The sequence below is a fragment of the Capsicum annuum genome, chromosome 2 (assembly GCF_002878395.1).
Source record: "Capsicum annuum cultivar UCD-10X-F1 chromosome 2, UCD10Xv1.1, whole genome shotgun sequence".
Taxonomy (NCBI): domain Eukaryota; kingdom Viridiplantae; phylum Streptophyta; class Magnoliopsida; order Solanales; family Solanaceae; genus Capsicum; species Capsicum annuum.
In genome coordinates this window covers 139,199,976-139,220,301 of record NC_061112.1, presented here as the reverse complement: position 1 = coordinate 139,220,301, position 20,326 = coordinate 139,199,976, and the positions used below count along the sequence as shown (strand labels likewise).

Here is a 20,326-nt window from a genome sequence, read left to right as displayed (position 1 = left end):
ATGACAAACATGTTAGTAGAAGTGTCCAACTTATAAAACCGACATAATACAAGGGTCCATCAAACTATTTTGCCATAGTTAAATGATAAATTGAAGAAAATAGTGAAAAGACAGTTTTGTTTAAAAGTGAGTTTTTAATGAAGGATAAAAAGTTTAAATCACTTTTCGAAAGATCTTCACACTTTAATAGATTATAGATATATATGTGAAAATTATATATAGAGAGAGAGAATCAAAGTCAAAATAAGAAGAAAAAGTAGATGTAGAATAGTAGAAGTAGGTATGCTACTTAAATAGTACTGTAGATTTTTTCTTTTTATATATGATAAATTTTAATTAGTTTAGAAGTTTTAAATATTATAATTTTAAAACTAAATCAAATTACCCAAAAAGAGTTCAAACTTTTAGGATTTTTCATATAACGTGAACTTACTAATAACCTTTTCTTTACCTTTAATATTATAGCAATCTAATTTTGGTGAAAAATTGGAAAACAAAAAACTGATGCATGAGTCATATTTCTTTTTTCTTTTTCTTTAATATTATAGCAATCAAATTTTGATAGTCATATTTCTTTTTACTTTTTCTTTTATATTACAACAATCAATTTTTTGTGGAAAATTGGGAAAAGAAAAAATGACGTATGGGTCGTATTTCTTTTCCTTATATTAATTGTTAATAAATAAAGTTACTATTAAATATTATTACTATTTTTTAGTTTTGATAGAAATTATGATAATTTTTTTTCAAATTATATTTTCTAAGACTCTTTTTGATGTAGATAAGGAAAAAGAAAGCTTACCAATATTACTTTTCCATATATTTTTCTCTAATCAATTTTTAGGACTTCTTAATTTTAAATGTTATAAATATGATGGTATATTAATTGAAAAAATAAGTGAAATGACGATTTTGTCTATTGCGAAAGCTTTTAATGAAGGGCAAAAAGTTTAAATCACTTTTCTAAGATTTTCACACTTTTAATATAGATTATAGATTATAGATTATAGATATAGAAGAGGTAAATAATTCCATGCTCATTGAAAATGTGCTGACAAGTTCAAAAGTGAAGGGTCTAACTGAAATAATTTCTACGTTGACAAGGTTGGGAGTAAAACCACTCTCCACATATCCTACTTGTGAAGTTGTAGTGGATATGTTATTATTGTTGTAATTTCAAAAACGGAAGAGAAAGATTTAAGATATTCAATATCTCCAATGTGCAGCCAGGTTCAGAGATAATTAGTGGACTACAAAACGGCCAGATCAGAGATCTCCTTCATCAAATTAATTAACTGTAGGACCGGAGAACGTCAAAATTTATTGATCAATAAAGCATGTAACGGGAAGGGTCATATTGTTTGAAAGCATCAACAATGTAAGATTAAAATGTGGAGCGAGAACATCGACTGTGTACTTTTTAACACAAGGAAGAATCATTAAACTCGCCATCAAGAGAAATGACGTTAGTACCCGACGAACTAATCCATTTTAATAATTTACTCTGCACATATAGAATAGTCACATTATTAGCCTACCAATAATCATCGCTCCTTAGTCCTTTGCCTCAACGATTCAGTTGCCTTCTTAATGGCAGGCAGCTAGCTACATGTAGGGCTTATTGCTGCAAAATGAGCAGCCTAACAAAGTCAAATAAAGTATCCCAATAATAAAGTTTATACTACTAGACTTTTCAATGCCCTCATCCTGTATGGATCACGTTAGTGCACATAGAACTTCGCCAAACTAATTTTTTTTCCTTTTTTGGTATTTAATTCCAACATTTGGTGTTTGCAATAAACTAAATTATTTTATTAGAATTTAATAAGTTAAAAATATACATTAACTAATAAAATATATGTAAAATATTTACTTAATTTGGCATAGTTAATGAATACTGCTAATGCGTGTTGTTTATTAATTCTCCCAAAAACTACGGTTTCTTTATTGAACAAAAATACAAAATATGTGGAGCATTTAAAATTACACGTATATCATATGGTTTGCTCTTTAATCACCGACAAATAGAATCTCTCAGAAAAAATGCTTATAGGCGATGCTCTTTATCTCCCGTCTACGTTAGCCTCTGCAAATTATTCGCCATGTCAAGGTCCGCGCCCTCCCATTTCTTCTTACACGTATATCATATGATTTGCTTTTTACAGCATGTTCTCTTCTATTTGTTGATTTCACGAGCCTTGCACATTTTTGCCTGTCCTCTGTTTGTTTAGCTGTATTTTTTTAAAATTGTTGAACAAGTAATTAATTAATCTTAAGTTGGCTGGAATTTTTTGCTGAAATCGCAAGGTTTTTAGTAGACATTTGATACTCCATTGCACAGCTCGATTCCTGTTTTCTCAAATCTTTTGGATTCTTTTTATTTTTATTTGGTCGAATTAAACACAGCGCAAGAAGTTTTTCAGCTGTTTAAGGTCTATAGAATGCAGCCTTACTCTGCATTTGCAACTGTAAGAGGTTGTTTCCACTGCTCAAACACGTCCTGGTCACATGACAGTAATTTTACTAGTTATGCCAAAGCTCTCTTTCAAGTTTCTTCAACTGTTGCAAATAAAGGCATAGTCATGGGAATGTTTCATTTTTTCTGTACTTAGGGTTCTATGGGTCTACTTTGAAGTATTAGCATGATTTTTCCTATTTAGGAGGCTATACTTTGTTTGATGTACTTTTTGCACTAATGCCTTCCTTTCGGGGTGTGGGGCATTTTTGTTCTGCATAGGAAAATCAACATTCAGGTTTCACTGTAGTCATTCCAATTATTCATTTTTCTCGAAATAGTATTTTAGTTGCACGTATCAAAAGAGGAAATTATTGTGAGAGTGAAATGGCTGTTGATTTTATATTTTGTGTCTGCTGAGTTAGTTGCCTTGTGCTTGGAATGCAGAATCTTTGCAGTTGGTAGAACTAAAAGACTTAGACAATCCTTATGCAGAAATCAGACCACCGTCCGCTCAGAACAAGCGAGAAAAATAGAACTTATTAGGAGTGAGGTATGTTCTCCTAGTCCTAGATGTAGATTTTATGGGCAATATGCATCTATCACTAGGGGACACGCTTCATCCGCAGCACATAGAATGCCTAATACTTTCTACGGGAGTTATTCAGTGACTTCACCAGGGATAGCTGTAAGAAATCATGCACTCCTTTATTGGAAGAAGTTATCACATAAATCCTTCTATGAGGGACAAACTTTTATTCGCTTAAGTCGATTTGCACAAGCACTTAGCTTGGCATTGAGCAGGTCTTATGTGATTCTCCCTAGTTTTCTTGCCTTGATGTATGGAAGAAATTTAGCATTGGCACAAGCACCGTCAGATTTGGAATATGGTCGTCCAAGGTCTAGCTTCTACAGACATGCTGAAGATGGCCATTTTTTGGTTACCTCATTGTTGCAATCCATATTTGAAGGTTTCATTCTGCTGTTAAGAGCCTTTTATTTGGGGATACTCTTTTCTCCTAGTATTGTAATGGCCCCATTTGCTGATGCATTTGGACCTTCTTTCAGGAAACTGTGGCTTCAGGTAATCCGTAGCACACTCGAAAGAGCAGGTCCTGCATTTATCAAATGGGGTCAGTGGGCAGCTACACGGCCTGATCTTTTCTCTAGAGATTTGTGTACTGAGCTATCAAAGCTTCACACAAAAGCTCCTGAACATAGCTTCTCTTACACGAAAAAGGCAATCAAAAAAGCATTTGGTCGTGAGATTTCTGAAATTTTTGACGAATTTGAGGAGAAACCTCTGGCATCTGGAAGTATTGCTCAAGTGCATAGAGCTTCCTTGTTGTATCCATACCGAGGTCGACGGATCAAGCCTATAGTGGTGGCTGTGAAAGTTAGGCATCCTGGAGTAGGTGAATCAATAAGACGAGATTTCGTGATTATTAATCTAGTGGCTAAGATATCAAAGTGCATTCCTAAACTTATGTGGTTAAGGTTGGACGAAAGCGTCCAGCAATTTGCTGTTTTTATGATGTCTCAAGTTGATCTTGCTAGGGAAGCTGCACATTTAAGCCGCTTCATCTATAATTTCCGTAGATGGAGGGATGTCTCCTTTCCAAAGCCTGTTTATCCCCTAGTGCATCCTGCAGTATTGGTGGAAACTTTTGAACAAGGGGAATGTGTTTCATATTATGTTGATGAACTTGAAGGCCATGAAAGACTTAAAAGTGCACTTGCTCATATTGGGACCCATGCTCTTCTAAAGATGCTTTTGGTAAATATTCTCTTTATGTATAGTGTCTTTGTGTGTATGTATGTCTTTATAATAATTAGTCTAAATTCGAGTATTAATGCTAGTGTGTGACTTGAAATATACTATTGATGGAATAAAGCAATACAAAACTGATACTATGTTAGATGTTGTTGGTTCCATATCAAGCTATAAAAACAAATGTGCTAGTGCAAGATCTGAAAAAAATGTGGAGCATGTATTCCAAGAAAAGCTTTAGTAATGTTATATGTTGTTCGACCAATACTGGGATACGTCCAAGTTCTTGCTTTTCTTTTGGCTTGTTTTATGTATGAAATTTTCCTTTCTGGAATTGCTTATTAGTCCTTTCTCCCTTAAAAGGAAAATGTTAGCTGTATTTTCTTCTCACTTGTTAAAACATTCTCTTGTATAATTTGTTGCTTTTCTGAGTAATTGGTGATATATTGGCCTTGAAAACTGTCCAGAAACTGTATTCTTATCGATGTTAAAACAGTGAGTAGTGATAGAATTAAATATTCAAATGCATTATTTGGGCATTATCAACACTATTTCTTTATGACTTTTTTCACTGCTTCTTCTGTTCTTAGTGTCATAACTGTAAAGAAGGAACAAAAAAGAAGCCGTCTATGACATTTGCTTGATTGCTTGCTTTCTGTAGTCTATTTCAATAATGTCGAGAACTTGTGATGCTGAAGAGGGGATGACATCGGAGAGGAGATTAAGGAGTCGAAAAAGTGTTTAGATGGATTATAAGAATCTAATTCTCTATGTTATGTATTGAAATCACTATTTTTACTTGCTCATAATTCTCCTTTTTTCACTTCTCAAAAATACCCCTTTCCCCATTTCAGGTGGATAATTTTATTCATGCTGACATGCATCCTGGAAACATCCTTGTTCGGGTAACCCGAAGGAAGTCATCTCGGAAACGAATCTTCAAATCAAAGCCTCATGTTGTTTTCCTTGATGTAGGCATGACTGCTGAACTTTCTAGCAATGATCGGATAATATTATTGGAGTTCTTTAAGGCAATTGCTCGTCGAGATGGCAAGACTGTAGCAGAGTGCACTCTGCAATTGTCAAAGAAGCAAAATTGCCCTAATCCAAAAGCCTTCATTAAGGTTAGTTCCATGCATCTGAAGTGAATTGTTTCAAACTTGCTTTGGCTGTTCTTAATTATCTTCTCCAACAGAGCTAACACTTTTCGATCCCTTGAAAAAAAATTATTTACTTATGCCAAGAAAAAATTGGACATCAGTTGTTGTAAAAACAACCTATAGTGCTTGCTAGTTATCCTCATTAAACTAGTGAATTTGTAACTTGAAATCTATGAAGATATAACACCTGGACCTAACTTAATCCCACAAGATAGTTCATGAGGGGAGGATTGTCTATGTCCATATAAGCAAACCAACGGTCCATTCCTCAGCCAATGTGCTCTAACCCATTCTAACGAAATCTATTACTGAACCTTACTTCTACCTGAATTGGCTGTTAGGGCTGGCTTCTTTGGAGGTTTCGAAAAAGGATTTGAGTGTCTTGTCTCTAAAATTGTAAATATAGATTGTGAGATGATGGAAAAAAGCATATAAAAATATTGCATCATATGTTTTTGACATTTTGAAGATGTAACTTTTCCATTTAAAGGAGTTAAAAGTTTTCACGCATCCTATATTGGGAAGTAGATTAAACGAAAAAGTAGGATGGCAGGACTAATATATTCTTTCCCCGGTCTCCTCCACTCCCTCCTATCTGTCACCATTGGACAAAAAGTTTAAAAAGAAAAATAATCGAAATGGAATAGAAAAGGCAATGATGAAACCTAGGTGCTAGAGTTCCTTATATTGATCAAAATACATCACCAGCTTTAGCTTTTTGGCAATTAATGAGATTATATATAATTGGATCTACATTCTTCAAGTTCAATATTTATACACATTTTTGTTCACGAATTTCTGATTTGTCAACAACTAACTACTATGGCATGGAGAGTTTAGTCCCATTATTGTACATGATATCTTTATGCTAAAAGACTTACTTATCATTTTCTCATAAATGGAGGTGACGGATTTATGCCTTAGTATTTCACTGACGTCCTACAGGAAGTGAAGGAGTCATTTGATTTTTGGGGGACTCCGGAAGGTGGTTTGGTTCACCCTGCGGATTGCATTGAACAACTTCTTGAGAAAGTTAGGCATCACAGAGTGAACATCGATGGCAATGTCTGCACTGTTATGGTGACAACTTTAGTCCTCGAGGTAATTCTACCCTTTTTAGCAAATGTAGAGTTCATGAGTAAGATGTTGGAATTGATTAATCTGCATTTCTACATATAAGCATGTCGATATTACTTACTGACAAGTACTATAATCAGTCTGCTAAGTAGTCAATTACCTGGTTTACGATTTTTATTCTTTTGATGATATGCTTATTGCCTTGCAGGGCTGGCAGAGGAAGCTTGATCCTGATTATGATGTTATGAACAGCCTGCAGACACTGCTGCTCAAATCTGATTGGGCAGAATCTCTATCGTACACTATTGAAGGACTCATGGCCCCATGACAAGCTTTCTAATTCTTCCTCCAACTGCAAGATAGCTACTTGTAAGTGTATCATAAAGAATTGTATATTAGCCAATAGTTCAGTTTGCTTAAAAGTTTTAAGCATTTTAGTAGCCCGAATGTAGTAAGCAGCCTTAGTTGGTCTTTGTCCTGTACTTGTTGCTTTGATCCAAAAATATTACAGCCACAGGGATCTTATCTCATTCATGTAAGAGTTTATAAGAAGAATAAAAAGTTAATTCTTTGATTGTCATCTACTATTGTATTGGACGTTTTTTATTACACATAATCATCAATCTAATTATCTGAAGCCCCTTTCTTTGCCTGAAATGTAGAAAGTGAACCATGTGGACTCTAGAAATTTGACTTTAGCACCGTTCTTGGAGGCAGGAAATTATTTATGATGTCACTATATACATTACTAGTTAATTAGAAGTGTTTGATTGATAGAAAAAGAAAAGGTAATCACATGTTTCTCGAAAAGATGTAATCTTCAAAATCCAGTAAAGCTTAGTTGACAAACTGTCATCCATTTGAATTAAATACAACGCAAATCTGAAGCTTGTGAAATATGGGCGCAGCTTTGTCAAAAGACTCATGAATGTAACAAAAAATCAGATACAACAAATAACAGAAAACTGATGTTAGAAATTGTGACTTTTGTTTTTGTATTTATTTGTTCGTTTCTTTGGACACAGAGATATGATGCGTTTGAGTAAATAATAGACATGCATTAGTAGTCCAAAGACATAACGGTTTATGCACTAGTGCTCTAGAACTAAACTTTCTGATGGGGTACACAAGTACCCAACATATCATATGGCATGCTTTTTAGAACATAATTCATAGGCCCCCTCAATATAACAAAGTGCAAAGGGGAAAAAAGATTATAAAGTGGGACTCAAATCTAATATTGATGCCCCAAAATCTCCTAACACTAAGAAAACACCTTCTCACCACATGTTTGTTCATTAGATTTTGTGGCTTTGGTTTCATATACCCTTTGTTTTCTCAGTCTTCGTTTTGACTTGTGCATTTTTGGTCCACCTCTCTTGTCTTCCTCCAAGTCTCTGAAATTGTGCATGAACCTAAAAGACATTTAGCTTCAACTCTGTACTTCGTTGTCTATCAATTATCACAGTCTATAATTTCTGCAACTTGTAGACACAAATCAAATGTAAATTTAATTGATATCGGTAAAGAAATTGTCAAAGGTTAGAAAAAGACAAATTTTAGGTCGAATTCCTCATCTCTATTCGTTTCAATCTTAGTCCCTAAACGATTGAGCTTTTTTTATTTTTTAATGTTTGGGCCAGCTTGCATGCATCTCGACTAATTTCACAGACTACCTGTGACCTCACACAGGTAATAGATATCAAGTAATATTGTCCACCAAGGCTTATGACAGATGTCAGATGGTAAGAAAACACTTATTAGTGAGCTTTTTGAGAGCATTATACTAGTAATCTCAATGCCATCCGAAAAATTGCACGTGGTATAAGGTAAAAATAAATAAATAAATAAATAAATAAATGTACCTATGTAAATGATTGAATTCACCTAAACACAATCGACCACTTTTTTTAATATCCCTTCAAGATATCCGTGCCTCACATTGATTGGAAGAAGAATACAAGCAAATTATAAGTAAGTACCTACTACTTTAATGTTCACTGAATAAATGGAATCATAAAGAACCGTTTGTTTACTGAATACTCAATTAGAAATTAAAGTTTCGAGAAAGAGAAAACCAACTTCTTTATTTTAAAAAAAAAAAAAAAAAAGTAGTGACAGGTAATAGATAAAGCTGCAAATAATGAGAAGTGGCCACACACATGCATGTGAATGGTCCTTTCTCCATTGATTCATTTGAGCTGCAAATAATAGGAAGGAAGGAAATGATAAAGCTTCTCTTTTCAAAGCACATGGCTTGTAATATTATTTTTTCCCCTTAGTCAAATAGGTCCCATCATCCCTACATATTTTACCAAGCTCTACTTTTCTATATTTCTCTAGATTCCCCCAACTTAAGAAAATCAGAGAGGAAATATAATTATGAAATATATTGGCCTCCATCAAAACATTTCATTATTGGAAGAACAGAATAGGACAATATTCGAATTGGAGAATCATATTAAGGTTGATTTAATAATAATTCAAGTCTAAATTTTATATGCTCAAAAGTTCTCCGAGCACATGCGATGAATTGTAGATATCCATAAAATAGTTTGATCTATGGATAACATTAGTCTAGTAAAAATTGTATAATGCAAGAGGAATCATTACAATTTGTACTCTGATTGTTGATATAATAATCAAGACATGACATGATCGCAACTTCAAGAAAAAAAATTCTTAAAAAAACTAAAGGAACAGGAAAATGAACATGAAAGCATTGTTATCCCGTGAAGGCCTAGGTTGGTGACTCTGCTTAGAGTTATCGAGACATATTTTTACGAAGTTTTTTTATACCATTTAAAACACTTTCGATTTTGGTAGATGACTTGACAAATATACATCTATGATTAAGTTATCGACTTCCTCAACAGTATAAGAATTGATACTAAACATTAATTCACCTTGTAATTGTATAGGCTTTCGAGAATTATGGGGATGTCATAATCAGGGAAAGAATACGTAAACCTTCATTTCTAATTCCTTCAAGATTGACTGACTTTTTCCTTACTCTCAAATGCAAAGAAAGGTGTTTGGTTAAGAGTGTTTTCATTATGATTCTCTTTAATACGTATTTGTTCAATGAAAAATGTGAGTTTGTTTTGCCCACTTTTGCAAGACGTTGATGGGAGCCTGTATCGTAAATTAATTTTCAACGGAATAAAAAAGACATTACGATAGATTTGTAACAATAGTACACGATTATTAGTTGAAATGCATACATCTTACATATATGAAAATGATAAGAAATATATTCTACATCTGAGAAGAGCTATAGAGCTACCATTATTTCTGGTACAAAAATTTCTATATAAACAGAAACTACCATATCTTTTTTCCTTAGACCTTAAATTATCCTATCACGTAAAGATTATTAATTGCATAGTGTAACCATTCATAAAAAGTTGAAATTGGATATAGTAATCCGAAAAATAAGATTATTAATTCCATAGTGTAACCATTCATAAAAAGTTGGAATTGGATATAGTAATCCGAAAAATAAAATTGTTTCTATTACTTTCTTAGTTTCAATTTAGAATGTGATGAGTGATTAATTGGACACGAAGTTTAAGAATTAAAAAAATTTGAAATTTGTAGTCTAAAATAAATGAAAGATTTTTTTGTTACAGACAAAATAAAAAGGAATAATACCTACGAAAATACCTGAACTTTAACCAAATTTCCAATTGAGCATATTAAGCTTTGCGGGGGTCCTATTACACACCTATACTTTTTTAAAGTGGAATTAATTGCCCCCCCCGCAAAGTTATACCCAGATTTGACGTCGGAAAGTGTGGTACACGCGTTGTTTCTTCTCCATTTTATTTCTTTTCAATATTTTTTCACCATTATAACCATATTAAAGATTTCACAACTCAAATTCCTCCTACAAATCAAATTCTAAATGATTCCGGTCCATTCCAACTCAAATTTCAAATTCAAATTGAAAACTTTCATTAATGGAATCTTCAAATTTGGAAACTGAAAATTAAAAAAATAGAAAACTTGAAAACTGAAAATGGAAACTGGAAACTGGAAACTGAAAATTCAATCTTCAAATTTGTTCATACTGAAAACTAGAAACTGAAAGCAAGACCCAGCTACTAAAAACACATTGTCATTCTCAAACGCATGCAAGGGAAGCTGAGAACGCGGCGAAGCAAGCCTTTGCAGAGAAGGAGCACGTCGTTCAACTGATAATTAGACAAGCATCACAACTTTTTGCCTACAAGCAATGGTTCCAGCTACTGCAACTAGAGAACTTCTATTATCAGATTAGAAACAAGAAAAATCATTTGGGTTTATGTGTTGAAGATGACTCATTTGGGTGTGTATGTGTGTGATGTAATTGTGCTCAATTTTATTTCAACAATGGAGCAACCAATTGTTGAAGAGAAGAAAGAAAGAAGAGAGAAGAGAGAAGAGAGAAGAGAAAGAATGAAAAAAATATATATAAAATATAAAACTTTGAATAATTAGAAAATTTAGGGGTTGTTTGGCAAAAAAAAATGAGTTTATAACGATTTTTAATGCCTTCACGCGCTCAATGCGTGTGTCTAACATGCAATTGTCCAAGTGACAGATATATGCCATTAAAATACGGAAAAAAAAAGTCTGGGGAGTAATAGGAACCCCGTAAAATTCAGTATGCTCAACTGATAATCCGGTCAAAGTTCAGATATTTTCGTGGGTATTATCCCAAATAAAAAACTTAACTTAAATTATTATATTTAAGATGACATTTGTTAGAATTGATTAAACAGAATCACATTAATTGAGAGATTTAGTAAAATGTACTCATCATATAGTGGAAAAGAATTTTATGCTGTCACTATATATAATAAGTTAAATCATTTAATAGTACTTAGTAAGTAAACTCCAAATGATTAAGCGTTTGCCTGCTATGGAATAATGACAGAAAGAATTTCGAAAGCTTCAAATGTTAAATTAAGCCATGAATACTTTATGATAAGAGTGTAACAGATTGTCAGTCATTAGGCTCCACATATATAACACGAGTTGGACATAACGATATCTTCACCAGCCAGCATTCATTGTCTTCATATATATTTTTTCTCTGGTTAGGTGAAAATATTGCATTAGTATTTTCTGGTAAATGAGACTTTCTATTAATTTATTTATTAGGGCCCAACAGCAACATATAGGTGAAAATGATATTTTAGCTTCTAATTAAGCACCTAAACTGCGTGTCTTTTATTTGTTGACTTGTAGTATATTGGTGTTTGTAAAGGGGTCCCATGCTTTTATGAAAATGAATATAAAATATCAATGCAATATGTAAGCACAACATAATAATTTCTTGCTCAGTCAAGGAAAAAGTTACAAAAGCAAGCTAACTTTGTTCATCAAAATATCAGTATAATATCATTCTCAATTTACTTAATTTAAACTATCGCAAAATCATCTTCTTCTTTTTTTTTTAAATCTCAAAAGTCACATAATTTGATGTGCAACTTCACCCAAAAGATCACTCAAATCAAAAGTAATATATCGAGCTATTCGTTAATGATTTTTTAAGTAAATAAATAGAAAATATTAAAAACAATTTAACCAATCCTTCTGCCTGACCCCTAAAGATCTCTTTATATGCTAAAAAATGCCCAAAAAAATTGACTAATATGTTTAAGAAGAAGCCTTATAACTTGTCACTTACGAATTCAGTACTCCATGAAAATAAAACTCAAGCTGAGATAGACTTAGAAGAATAAACATATGAAGCGTGCCTTTAAGCTCCAAGTCAAAGCCCCACAAATTTTTTACTTAAAAATCTATTTCGACTCCCTCTATAAATTTATAATATGTTACGCAAAATAATAATAACATATTCAGTATAGTTTTGCAAGTAAGATTCGAAGAAGGTGAGCGGCACAAAGACCTTATCCTATATTTATGGGGTGGAAAGACTATTTTCAAAAGATACTCAACTCAGAAAATCGTACCGATTTTAGTAAATAGTTTGAAGGGAATTCAAGAGTTAAAAAACCTACTCCTATGATGAATTATTGAAGAAGAAAAATATTGATGGTAAAAATATAAAAGATAACCAGAGAAGAAAACACAATAATTAATAAAATCGAGCATAAAATAATGCTAGCATAATATTATAATATGATACATATTTTTGTTTTTCTAGAATTCCCTTTTAAACTCCATATAACTTTTGCTTGGCATTGCTTCTTCAACTAACAAAAAGTTGACGTTTATGCTGATAAAGACTGTTCATCTTTAATGTCACTCTATCTTTCCCTAATTCAAATTCAAACAAGAAAAAGTAGTTCATTTATTTCTTTAATTCAAATTCCAACTAGAAAAACTAGTTCATTTATTTCTTTAATTCAAATTCAAACTAGTAAATTTATTTATTTTGAGTGAAATAAATTTAGGCATGAATTTTAATTCAGAGACCATTCTTATCCAATGAAATGGTCAGTTCCACCGAATTGATTGAGTCCGGGGAAAATAATTTAATTGAAATGGAAGAAATGTAATTAATTTTTGGCAACCTGTTACAATGAGATCTAACGTGTATAATAACAATTAACCAACTGTTAGTTGATGTTTAATGAAAGAAAAAAATGTCATTAAATTAGTTAAGCTGTTGTTAAGTTCGCAACGTAAATTAGAAAGGAAAAAAAAAATCCAACAACCAACTATTAAAGAAAAGAAATATAATAACAAAAAAATTAATAACTCAGTTAGTGACTATCTAATTTTAATCTCATCGATGAGGTTTCATTCCCACCTTATTATTTTCTCCCCATACCCAATTTTGTTCGTATTAAATTTTTTTTTTTGGAAAAAAAAATATTTTTATTTTCTAGTTTCTATTTATTTTCAAATATGTACTCTTTTTTAATGCAGTTTACTTTCTGTCTCTTTATTGTTCTATGTGAGATTCATATACCAAACAGTGGAGAAACTAAACAGAGATATTGTCAAATGGGCGGTGTTATTTTTTCATAAAAACTATCAAATCAACTTTTCCTGAAAACGACCCCTCACAGGAAGAAGAATTCTACCTTTTCCTATACTTATAATATAAGGTGTAAAGAAAAAGAAAGAAAACTTATGTTGGCCCCTTTTATCTCAATTTAACTATTTTTCTTTTTTGTTTATTCCAAAAAGAGTGGTTTTATCTGGTGATAAGTTAATGATCACAAAATTTAAAGGACTATGTACACATTTTTAAATTTAAGACTGTAATATTCAAAAGTCTGTTATATGTGACTTCCTTTTAGCTTGTCTAAAAAGATGACCTCTTTTAAATATTTAAAATGATTTAGTTTTTAACTTCTTATATTATCACAAAGATCCACATAATCACATAAATATCTACAATTTATTTTTGATATCAACTTTTTTTTAAATTCCTTGTTCAGTCAAATATTGTGATATAAAATGAGATGAAAGGAATATTAATATTACAAGTATTTGAATTAATATAAATGAATGACATTCTAAACCTAATCGTTGGTTTTGTTGTGAAAACTAAAGATTAAGGAACATTCATTCAAAAGAATCAAGAGAGAGACGGACAGACTGTAAATGGGGACCATTGCTAACCCATAAACATCCAAACAATAAACTCTAAAATTTAGCACATAAAGAAAAAAACCATAAATGCATGAGACAAAATAGCCATAATATATACTCCTACTCCATATCATTCAACTTCCATTGACTCCAATAATCACCTTCAATTCACACAAATATGATCATTGTGTTACTTGCACCACAATAATAATATGCCTACTACTCTTTACTTCTCTTTGAAGAAAGTAAATGGTATATATATATTATACGAATTTGTTTGACGTTTTGTTCATAACTTTGAGTACAATGGGAACTGTTGATGAGGTTGTGAAGGAGTCTGGTGGACATGAAGAGAGAATTTTAGTGTCGGTGCGTCTGAGGCCTTTGAATGATAAGGAGATTTTAAGAAATGATGTTTCAGATTGGGAGTGTATTAATGACACAACAATTATTTACAAGAATGTTAATCTTTCTGTAACTGAACGCTCTATGTATCCTTCTGCTTATACATTTGGTAAGTCTTTACGAATTTGATGGGTTTTATTTATGATTAAGCAATCTATTTTTGGTAAATCTGATTCTACTTTATACATGGATTAACTGTTTAATTTGGTAGTTGCAAGTTTATTTTTCTTAATTGTGATTTACATTTGTGCTAATTCAGCAAAGAAAGAGTCCTGTTTTACCATATTTGGATATCATCAATTGAATTGTAATTTATAGTTCTCTGAGTTGGCATTAATATATTTTTTGCTTCCAGACAGGGTATTTAGGACTAATTGCTCTACAAGACAGGTTTATGAAGAAGCTGCTAAAGATGTTGCTCTTTCAGTTGTTAGTGGATTCAATTGTGAGTAAGAAAACAAAATGTTTTTTCCATTTTTCAGTGCTTTCATTCTCTTATTTGATCTAAGTAGAAGTGAGTCCCTATGTTGCTCGGACTCTCCAAAAGTGTTGCCACAGCCGTGTTGGATCCTCCAAAAATGCACTATTTTTGAAGTATCCGACATAGACATGTCGATATTTTTGAAGAGTCCGAGCAACATGATGTATTGTTGATCTGAAACATTTTTTGTATTTTTCTAGCAAGTGTATTCGCGTATGGACAAACGAGCAGTGGAAAGACGTACACGATGACTGGGATAACTGAATATGCCATAGCAGATATATATGAATACATTCAGAAGGCAAGCTGCATAATTCTTTGTGATCACTTGTTTATAGTGTCTGCATTTCTTATTATCCAAGGCTTTTTTCACTTCACGTACTGAGTATATCTAGTTGTATTACTACTTGTAGCACAAAGAGAGAGACTTTATTTTGAAGTTCTCTGCTATGGAGATTTACAATGAATCTGTTAGAGATCTCCTTAGTGCTGACGGCACTCTTCTTAGACTTCTAGATGACCCCGAGGTTAGTCCTTTCCTCTGATTAACAAAATTTTAGTTTTTTTAGTCTGTTTTTTCCGCGTTAAAAGCTCATAAAAAAACTTTGATAGAGAGGAACAATTGTTGAGAAGCTTACAGAGGAAACATTGAGGGATTGGAACCATGTGATTCAGCTCCTTTCTATTTGTGAAGGTAAGAGCCCAAAGATTAGCTTTTGTCCGAGAAGCTACAATTTTGAATCTATGTAGTGCTGGAATGAAATTTTGCCTGAGGCGCGAAATGAGGAGTAGTTGACTGGTATTGATTGAACTTTTGCAGCTCAGAGACAGATAGGGGAAACTGCGCTCAATGAGACCAGCTCAAGATCTCACCAAATTATCAGACTGGTAAAATAACTTAATATTAGTCTTGTGCAACTGGCTAACAGCTAGTATTAACTTTTAGAAGATAATGGCGTTGACGCATAACTTAATGCAGACAGTTGAAAGTTCTGCTCGGGAGTATTTAGGCAGGGACAACTCCAGTTCTCTTTCAGCTACTGTGGTATGAAAATTTGTTTCAGGAGTTAGTTGATGTTTAGCATGGTCTCAGTAATCATCATACTAATACGAGCTTGTTTTTCTCGATGAAACACAGAATTTTGTCGATTTAGCTGGAAGTGAGCGTGCATCTCAGTCATTGTCAGCTGGCACAAGGCTTAAAGAGGGTTGTCACATAAATCGCAGTTTGCTGACTTTAGGCACTGTTATACGCAAGCTAAGGTCGTTTATGTTTCTTCCTTCCCTTCTAAGCTAATGCAATAGAATAACTGTAGGAGTTCATGTTTTCTGGTGCAAACTTACTATTGTAGTGCTACCACTTCAGAAGTCATATGTTGGTGTCGTGGTCACGGTTGACCGCAACATATATAATTCAGTTGCCTGGATTCTGCACAGTCCTCTTACATTGCCTTTACATCAAACTTTGTTTTTCTTCATCAAGACCAAGGATATCCAAAATGCTTTCAGATTTTAAGCGTGAAATAGCTCATCAGATCACTTCTCATCTAGTTGGGAAATTGAAATTGTCACTAACTCAAGTTGTTATATTATCTAATACAGCAAGGGTAGAAACGGGCACATTCCTTTCCGAGATTCAAAGTTAACTAGGATACTGCAACCTTCGTTGGGTGGCAATGGTAGAACTGCCATCATCTGTACAATGAGCCCTGCACGAAGTCATGTTGAGCAATCGAGGAATACTCTTCTGTTTGCAAGTTGCGCCAAGGAAGTAACTACTACTGCCCAAGTGAATGTAGTCATGTCAGATAAAGCATTAGTGAAGCATTTGCAGAGGGAGTTGGCGAGATTGGAGAGCGAGTTCAGGAGTCCTAGAACTTCTTTGTTCCCTTCAGACTATGAAGCATTACTGCGGGAGAAGAACAATCAAATAGAACAGGTACTGCATCTTGACAGATGATCACATGTATTTGCATGATGTATATCTTTAGAGTAATCTGAAATCTTTTGAATGCAAAATGTGATCTCCATTTAACTAGGACGTTTTATCTCTACCCATCTTCTTAAATTAAAACAAGTAGGAAATCTAGTTTTCTTCGAAAATTTTTACCTGGACACCGGGTTGACACCTTGGACTTTCGGTCACTTTGCCATCTTTTTGTAGATGGCGAAAGAGATAAAGGATTTGACTATGCAGCGTGACATTGCTCAGACTCAAGTTAGAGATATGCGACAACTGCTTGGAGACGATGCAAGTTTATTGATGCAGGTATAGATGCTACTTAAGACTCTTGTTTTCTGTCTATGTATTTGCTTCCTTATGCTAAAGGCACCTTATTATGTTACAGGTTGGTTTAAGAAATTACCCAAATCTGCGTGTCCAGGGATCACCAGATTATCGAAGCCCGATGCAAGTGTCCATTTTGTCAGACACTCCATCTATAGATGCTGATATTAGAACATGTTCAGATGGACATAGCAGGAGTAGTTCCGAGGACCAAATTATACGTGTGCCAGAGTTTGAAGAAAACTTTCTCCCTAACAGTTCATCCCCAAGGTTGTTAGCCGGCAGTTCAAATTATAGCGAAAGTGATTCATGCGAAGGATGGGATGAGATTGAAAAACAAAGTAGTGGAACTTCAGAAGACTTATTCAAGGAAGTTCATTGCATTGAAACCAAGGAGTCAAGTACGAAGGGAAAAAAAGAATCCAATTTTTCATCTCCTGAAGAAAGCAGTAAATTTCCAGCTGAAATGACAGCAGAAATTGGAGACAAAGCAGATAAGGCAACAGTATCACCTCCAGCAGACGACTATGAACGAGTACTTACACCTTCACTCAAGATAAATGGAGAACTCACATCGTTGCCCTGTAAAGAAGACCAAGAATGTGTGTCCTTTTCACCTTATGAGGAAGAAAGGAAATCTAGTGAAGAACCATTGTCACTTCCCTCAAAGGATTCCCAAACACTTGAATCTCCAAAGTTCGCAGACAATAGAGAGTCAGTACCGTTTGCATTGAAGGAAGAGAAAGAGTTGAATTGTGTGCACACATTTGAGGCGCCTTCTCCAGCAAATTTATCCTCACCATGTGAGCTCATTAGCGATTCACCAGGCTCAAGAAGCTTGAAATTGTGTAGAAGCAGAAGCTGTAAAGCTAGCCTAATGGATGATCTACATTCTCCACGTTTTAAGGAGCTCAGCAAAAATGAAAATACTCCACCATCTCGGTCAGAAAGAAGTGTCAACTCAAGACCAGAGTGTCGGGAAATCAAAATTTCTCCCCTGAACTTTACCTCTGATGTGAAGGACTCTCAAGAGAAAGGTTCCACCATTTACGACGAGAATGACGTCAATGAAGTATCAAAAGGGGAAGATACAACTAATGAGAATGTCAATGATGTAGATGATGCATGTGATGCAAGGACGGACGAAACAGATGAGCTTCAATATGAAAAGGAGGTCAAAGAGTGTCCTGTGAGTATTATTTTTCCTTTTGTCTACCTGTCTTTTTACCCACTTTGTGGGAATATACCGGGAATGTTGTTGTTGTCTACCTATTTTTTTAAGCATCTTTCCATACATCTCCAAGGATGACGAATTTTATATGCTTCATTTTTTGGATGGGTGATTCTTCTATGCCTTTCTGCAGACTTCCAATTCTTTCTGAGTACAAGCTTCAACTAAGTTTGATAATTATAAAGTCCCGAGATCATTACGTGAACATTCTTCTTACTTTTCCTTAATTTATGACTAATATGTGCTTGTATGTTACTGGTTAAGGAGGCTGAACTGGAGCATGATAAACCATCAAAGTGTGTCAGAGATGTCGGGTTGGACCCAATTGAAGAAGATCTGAAAACTCTTCGCAGCTGGCCCTCAGAGTTCAACATGCGACAGAAAGAGATTATTGAACTTTGGAATGTTTGCAACATTTCCCTCGTGCACAGAACATATTTCTTCCTTCTTTTCCAAGGTGATGATGCTAAGGATGCTGTATATATGGAGGTAGAGATCAGAAGACTGACCTTCCTCAACGACATATATTCACATGGAGAGAAAACTGTGGTCAATGGCAGGACTTTGTCCCTTTCACATAGGTAATTCGACTAACATCCAGTTTTGTAAACATTTAACAATTGTAAGGAAAAGAAAATATAACCATTCCTTGTATATTTGTATCACAGCCATGTACATGTGCACTATTTTTGTACCTAAAGCATGTTGCAAATAACACTACGGTCTTGTACTTATGTTAAATGCCAAAGCAAAATGCTAGATACTATGCAACTGAAATTTTGAAGGACTGGTAACTTGTTTGATTTGTGAAACAGCATGAAAGAGCTTCGACAAGAAAGAAGGATGCTGCGCAAGCAAATGCTGAGGAAGTTAACAGAAGAAGAACGAGAAAGCGTGTACCTCAAGTGGGGCATTCGGATTAATAGCAAACATAGGAGGTTCCAGTTGGTTCAGCGTTTGTGGAACAAGACAGATGATATGAACCACATCGCAGATAGTGCTTATCTTATAGCGAAATTAACCGGATTGATGAAGCCAGGCCAAGCTCCTAAAGAGATGTTTGGTCTTGATTTTTCACCTAGACCATCTAGAACGTATAGCTTCACACGTAGCTTGATATCCTCCATCTTGTAAAAATGTCAGGTCCAATATGTGAGTTGGAAACACTCGGTGAAGGCTTCGAGCTCCATTTCTCATGGTGTTCTGATTTTTAACTGTTAGTGAGTTTTGAGTTTTTCTTAGTTTGTTTGTTCTCTAGGGTGGCTATCACCAGAGAGATTCTGATTGTAATTTCGAATGTAGATTTGTACAGGAGTCCCACTTTGATCTACTGAACATAAAGAGAGTGTAAAATACCTATATCATATATAGATTGGTCGTTGATTATGTGCTTCTACCATCATTTTTTTCTGTCACAACTTAATCAAGGATAATTTTTTTTTTTTTTTGATTTCCCATCGATCCGGTGTCCGGTACCCGCATTGGAGCCCGATTAATCCGGATTCGTGCCGGGTAGGGCCCCATTCGGGGGGTAGCGCTCCCTAACGAGGATTTTTTCATACCCAAGACTCGAACCCGTGACCTCTTGTTAAGGGAGGAGCAGCCCATCCTCTGCACCACATCCTTGGTGGTAAGGATATAAGTATTATTTACTGTTGGAGCTTCCCTAATTGTATAAAATGGACCTTTAACTGCTGATTTCCAAGAGAGCTAAATTCACATTGGCAAAGGGCTTGTAGCTGATGATATTCAGCTGCAATTTGAGTTATAACATGTTTTGCCAAACCAACCTTTGCTTTCTCTCTATATTTGTTTCAAAAGAGAGTACTAGCTTATCCACCCCTACACTATACTTATGCTCGATTCATGTCCGTCAGTTGAATACTCCTCTTTTTTTTTTTC

General features: G+C 34.1%; 2 protein-coding genes and 1 long non-coding RNA gene across 3 annotated transcripts; 2 read left to right on the top strand and 1 right to left on the bottom strand.

Moving 5' to 3' along the window:
• The first annotated feature begins 1,952 nt into the window (after positions 1 to 1,952).
• On the top strand, positions 1,953 to 7,045 carry LOC107859902 (probable serine/threonine-protein kinase abkC). Its single transcript, XM_016705054.2, has 5 exons — positions 1,953 to 2,110; positions 2,903 to 4,232; positions 5,081 to 5,350; positions 6,332 to 6,487; positions 6,672 to 7,045. Exons 1-5 carry the CDS (start codon positions 2,103 to 2,105, stop codon positions 6,789 to 6,791), a joined length of 1,884 nt encoding a protein of 627 aa, XP_016560540.1. The 5' UTR covers positions 1,953 to 2,102; the 3' UTR covers positions 6,792 to 7,045.
• LOC124896054 lies at positions 6,102 to 6,753 on the bottom strand. Its single transcript, XR_007052448.1, has 2 exons — positions 6,624 to 6,753; positions 6,102 to 6,555 (listed from the first exon to the last, which is right to left on the bottom strand). It is a non-coding gene; the product is annotated as an uncharacterized LOC124896054 (long non-coding RNA).
• Positions 7,046 to 14,088: 7,043 nt separating the features above from the next.
• Positions 14,089 to 19,810, top strand: LOC107859900 (kinesin-like protein KIN-7C). Its single transcript, XM_016705052.2, has 13 exons — positions 14,089 to 14,534; positions 14,781 to 14,870; positions 15,107 to 15,207; positions 15,320 to 15,433; positions 15,519 to 15,600; positions 15,727 to 15,794; positions 15,886 to 15,951; positions 16,045 to 16,169; positions 16,509 to 16,845; positions 17,071 to 17,175; positions 17,255 to 18,382; positions 18,689 to 19,005; positions 19,240 to 19,810. Exons 1-13 carry the CDS (start codon positions 14,270 to 14,272, stop codon positions 19,556 to 19,558), a joined length of 3,117 nt encoding a protein of 1,038 aa, XP_016560538.1. The 5' UTR covers positions 14,089 to 14,269; the 3' UTR covers positions 19,559 to 19,810.
• Positions 19,811 to 20,326: the final 516 nt, after the last annotated feature.

Excerpts from the sequence above, each read along its gene's own strand:
- LOC107859902 (XM_016705054.2), top strand. Across the intron at positions 4,233-5,080 it reads CTCTTCTAAAGATGCTTTTG|GTGGATAATTTTATTCATGC; the intron begins GTAAATATTCTC and ends TCCCCATTTCAG. Across the intron at positions 6,488-6,671 it reads TGACAACTTTAGTCCTCGAG|GGCTGGCAGAGGAAGCTTGA; the intron begins GTAATTCTACCC and ends ATTGCCTTGCAG.
- LOC107859900 (XM_016705052.2), top strand. The coding sequence starts at position 14,270 with ATGGTATATATATATTATACGAATTTGTTTGACGTTTTGTTCATAACT. Across the intron at positions 14,871-15,106 it reads AGTTGTTAGTGGATTCAATT|CAAGTGTATTCGCGTATGGA; the intron begins GTGAGTAAGAAA and ends GTATTTTTCTAG. Across the intron at positions 17,176-17,254 it reads ATGCAAGTTTATTGATGCAG|GTTGGTTTAAGAAATTACCC; the intron begins GTATAGATGCTA and ends ATTATGTTACAG.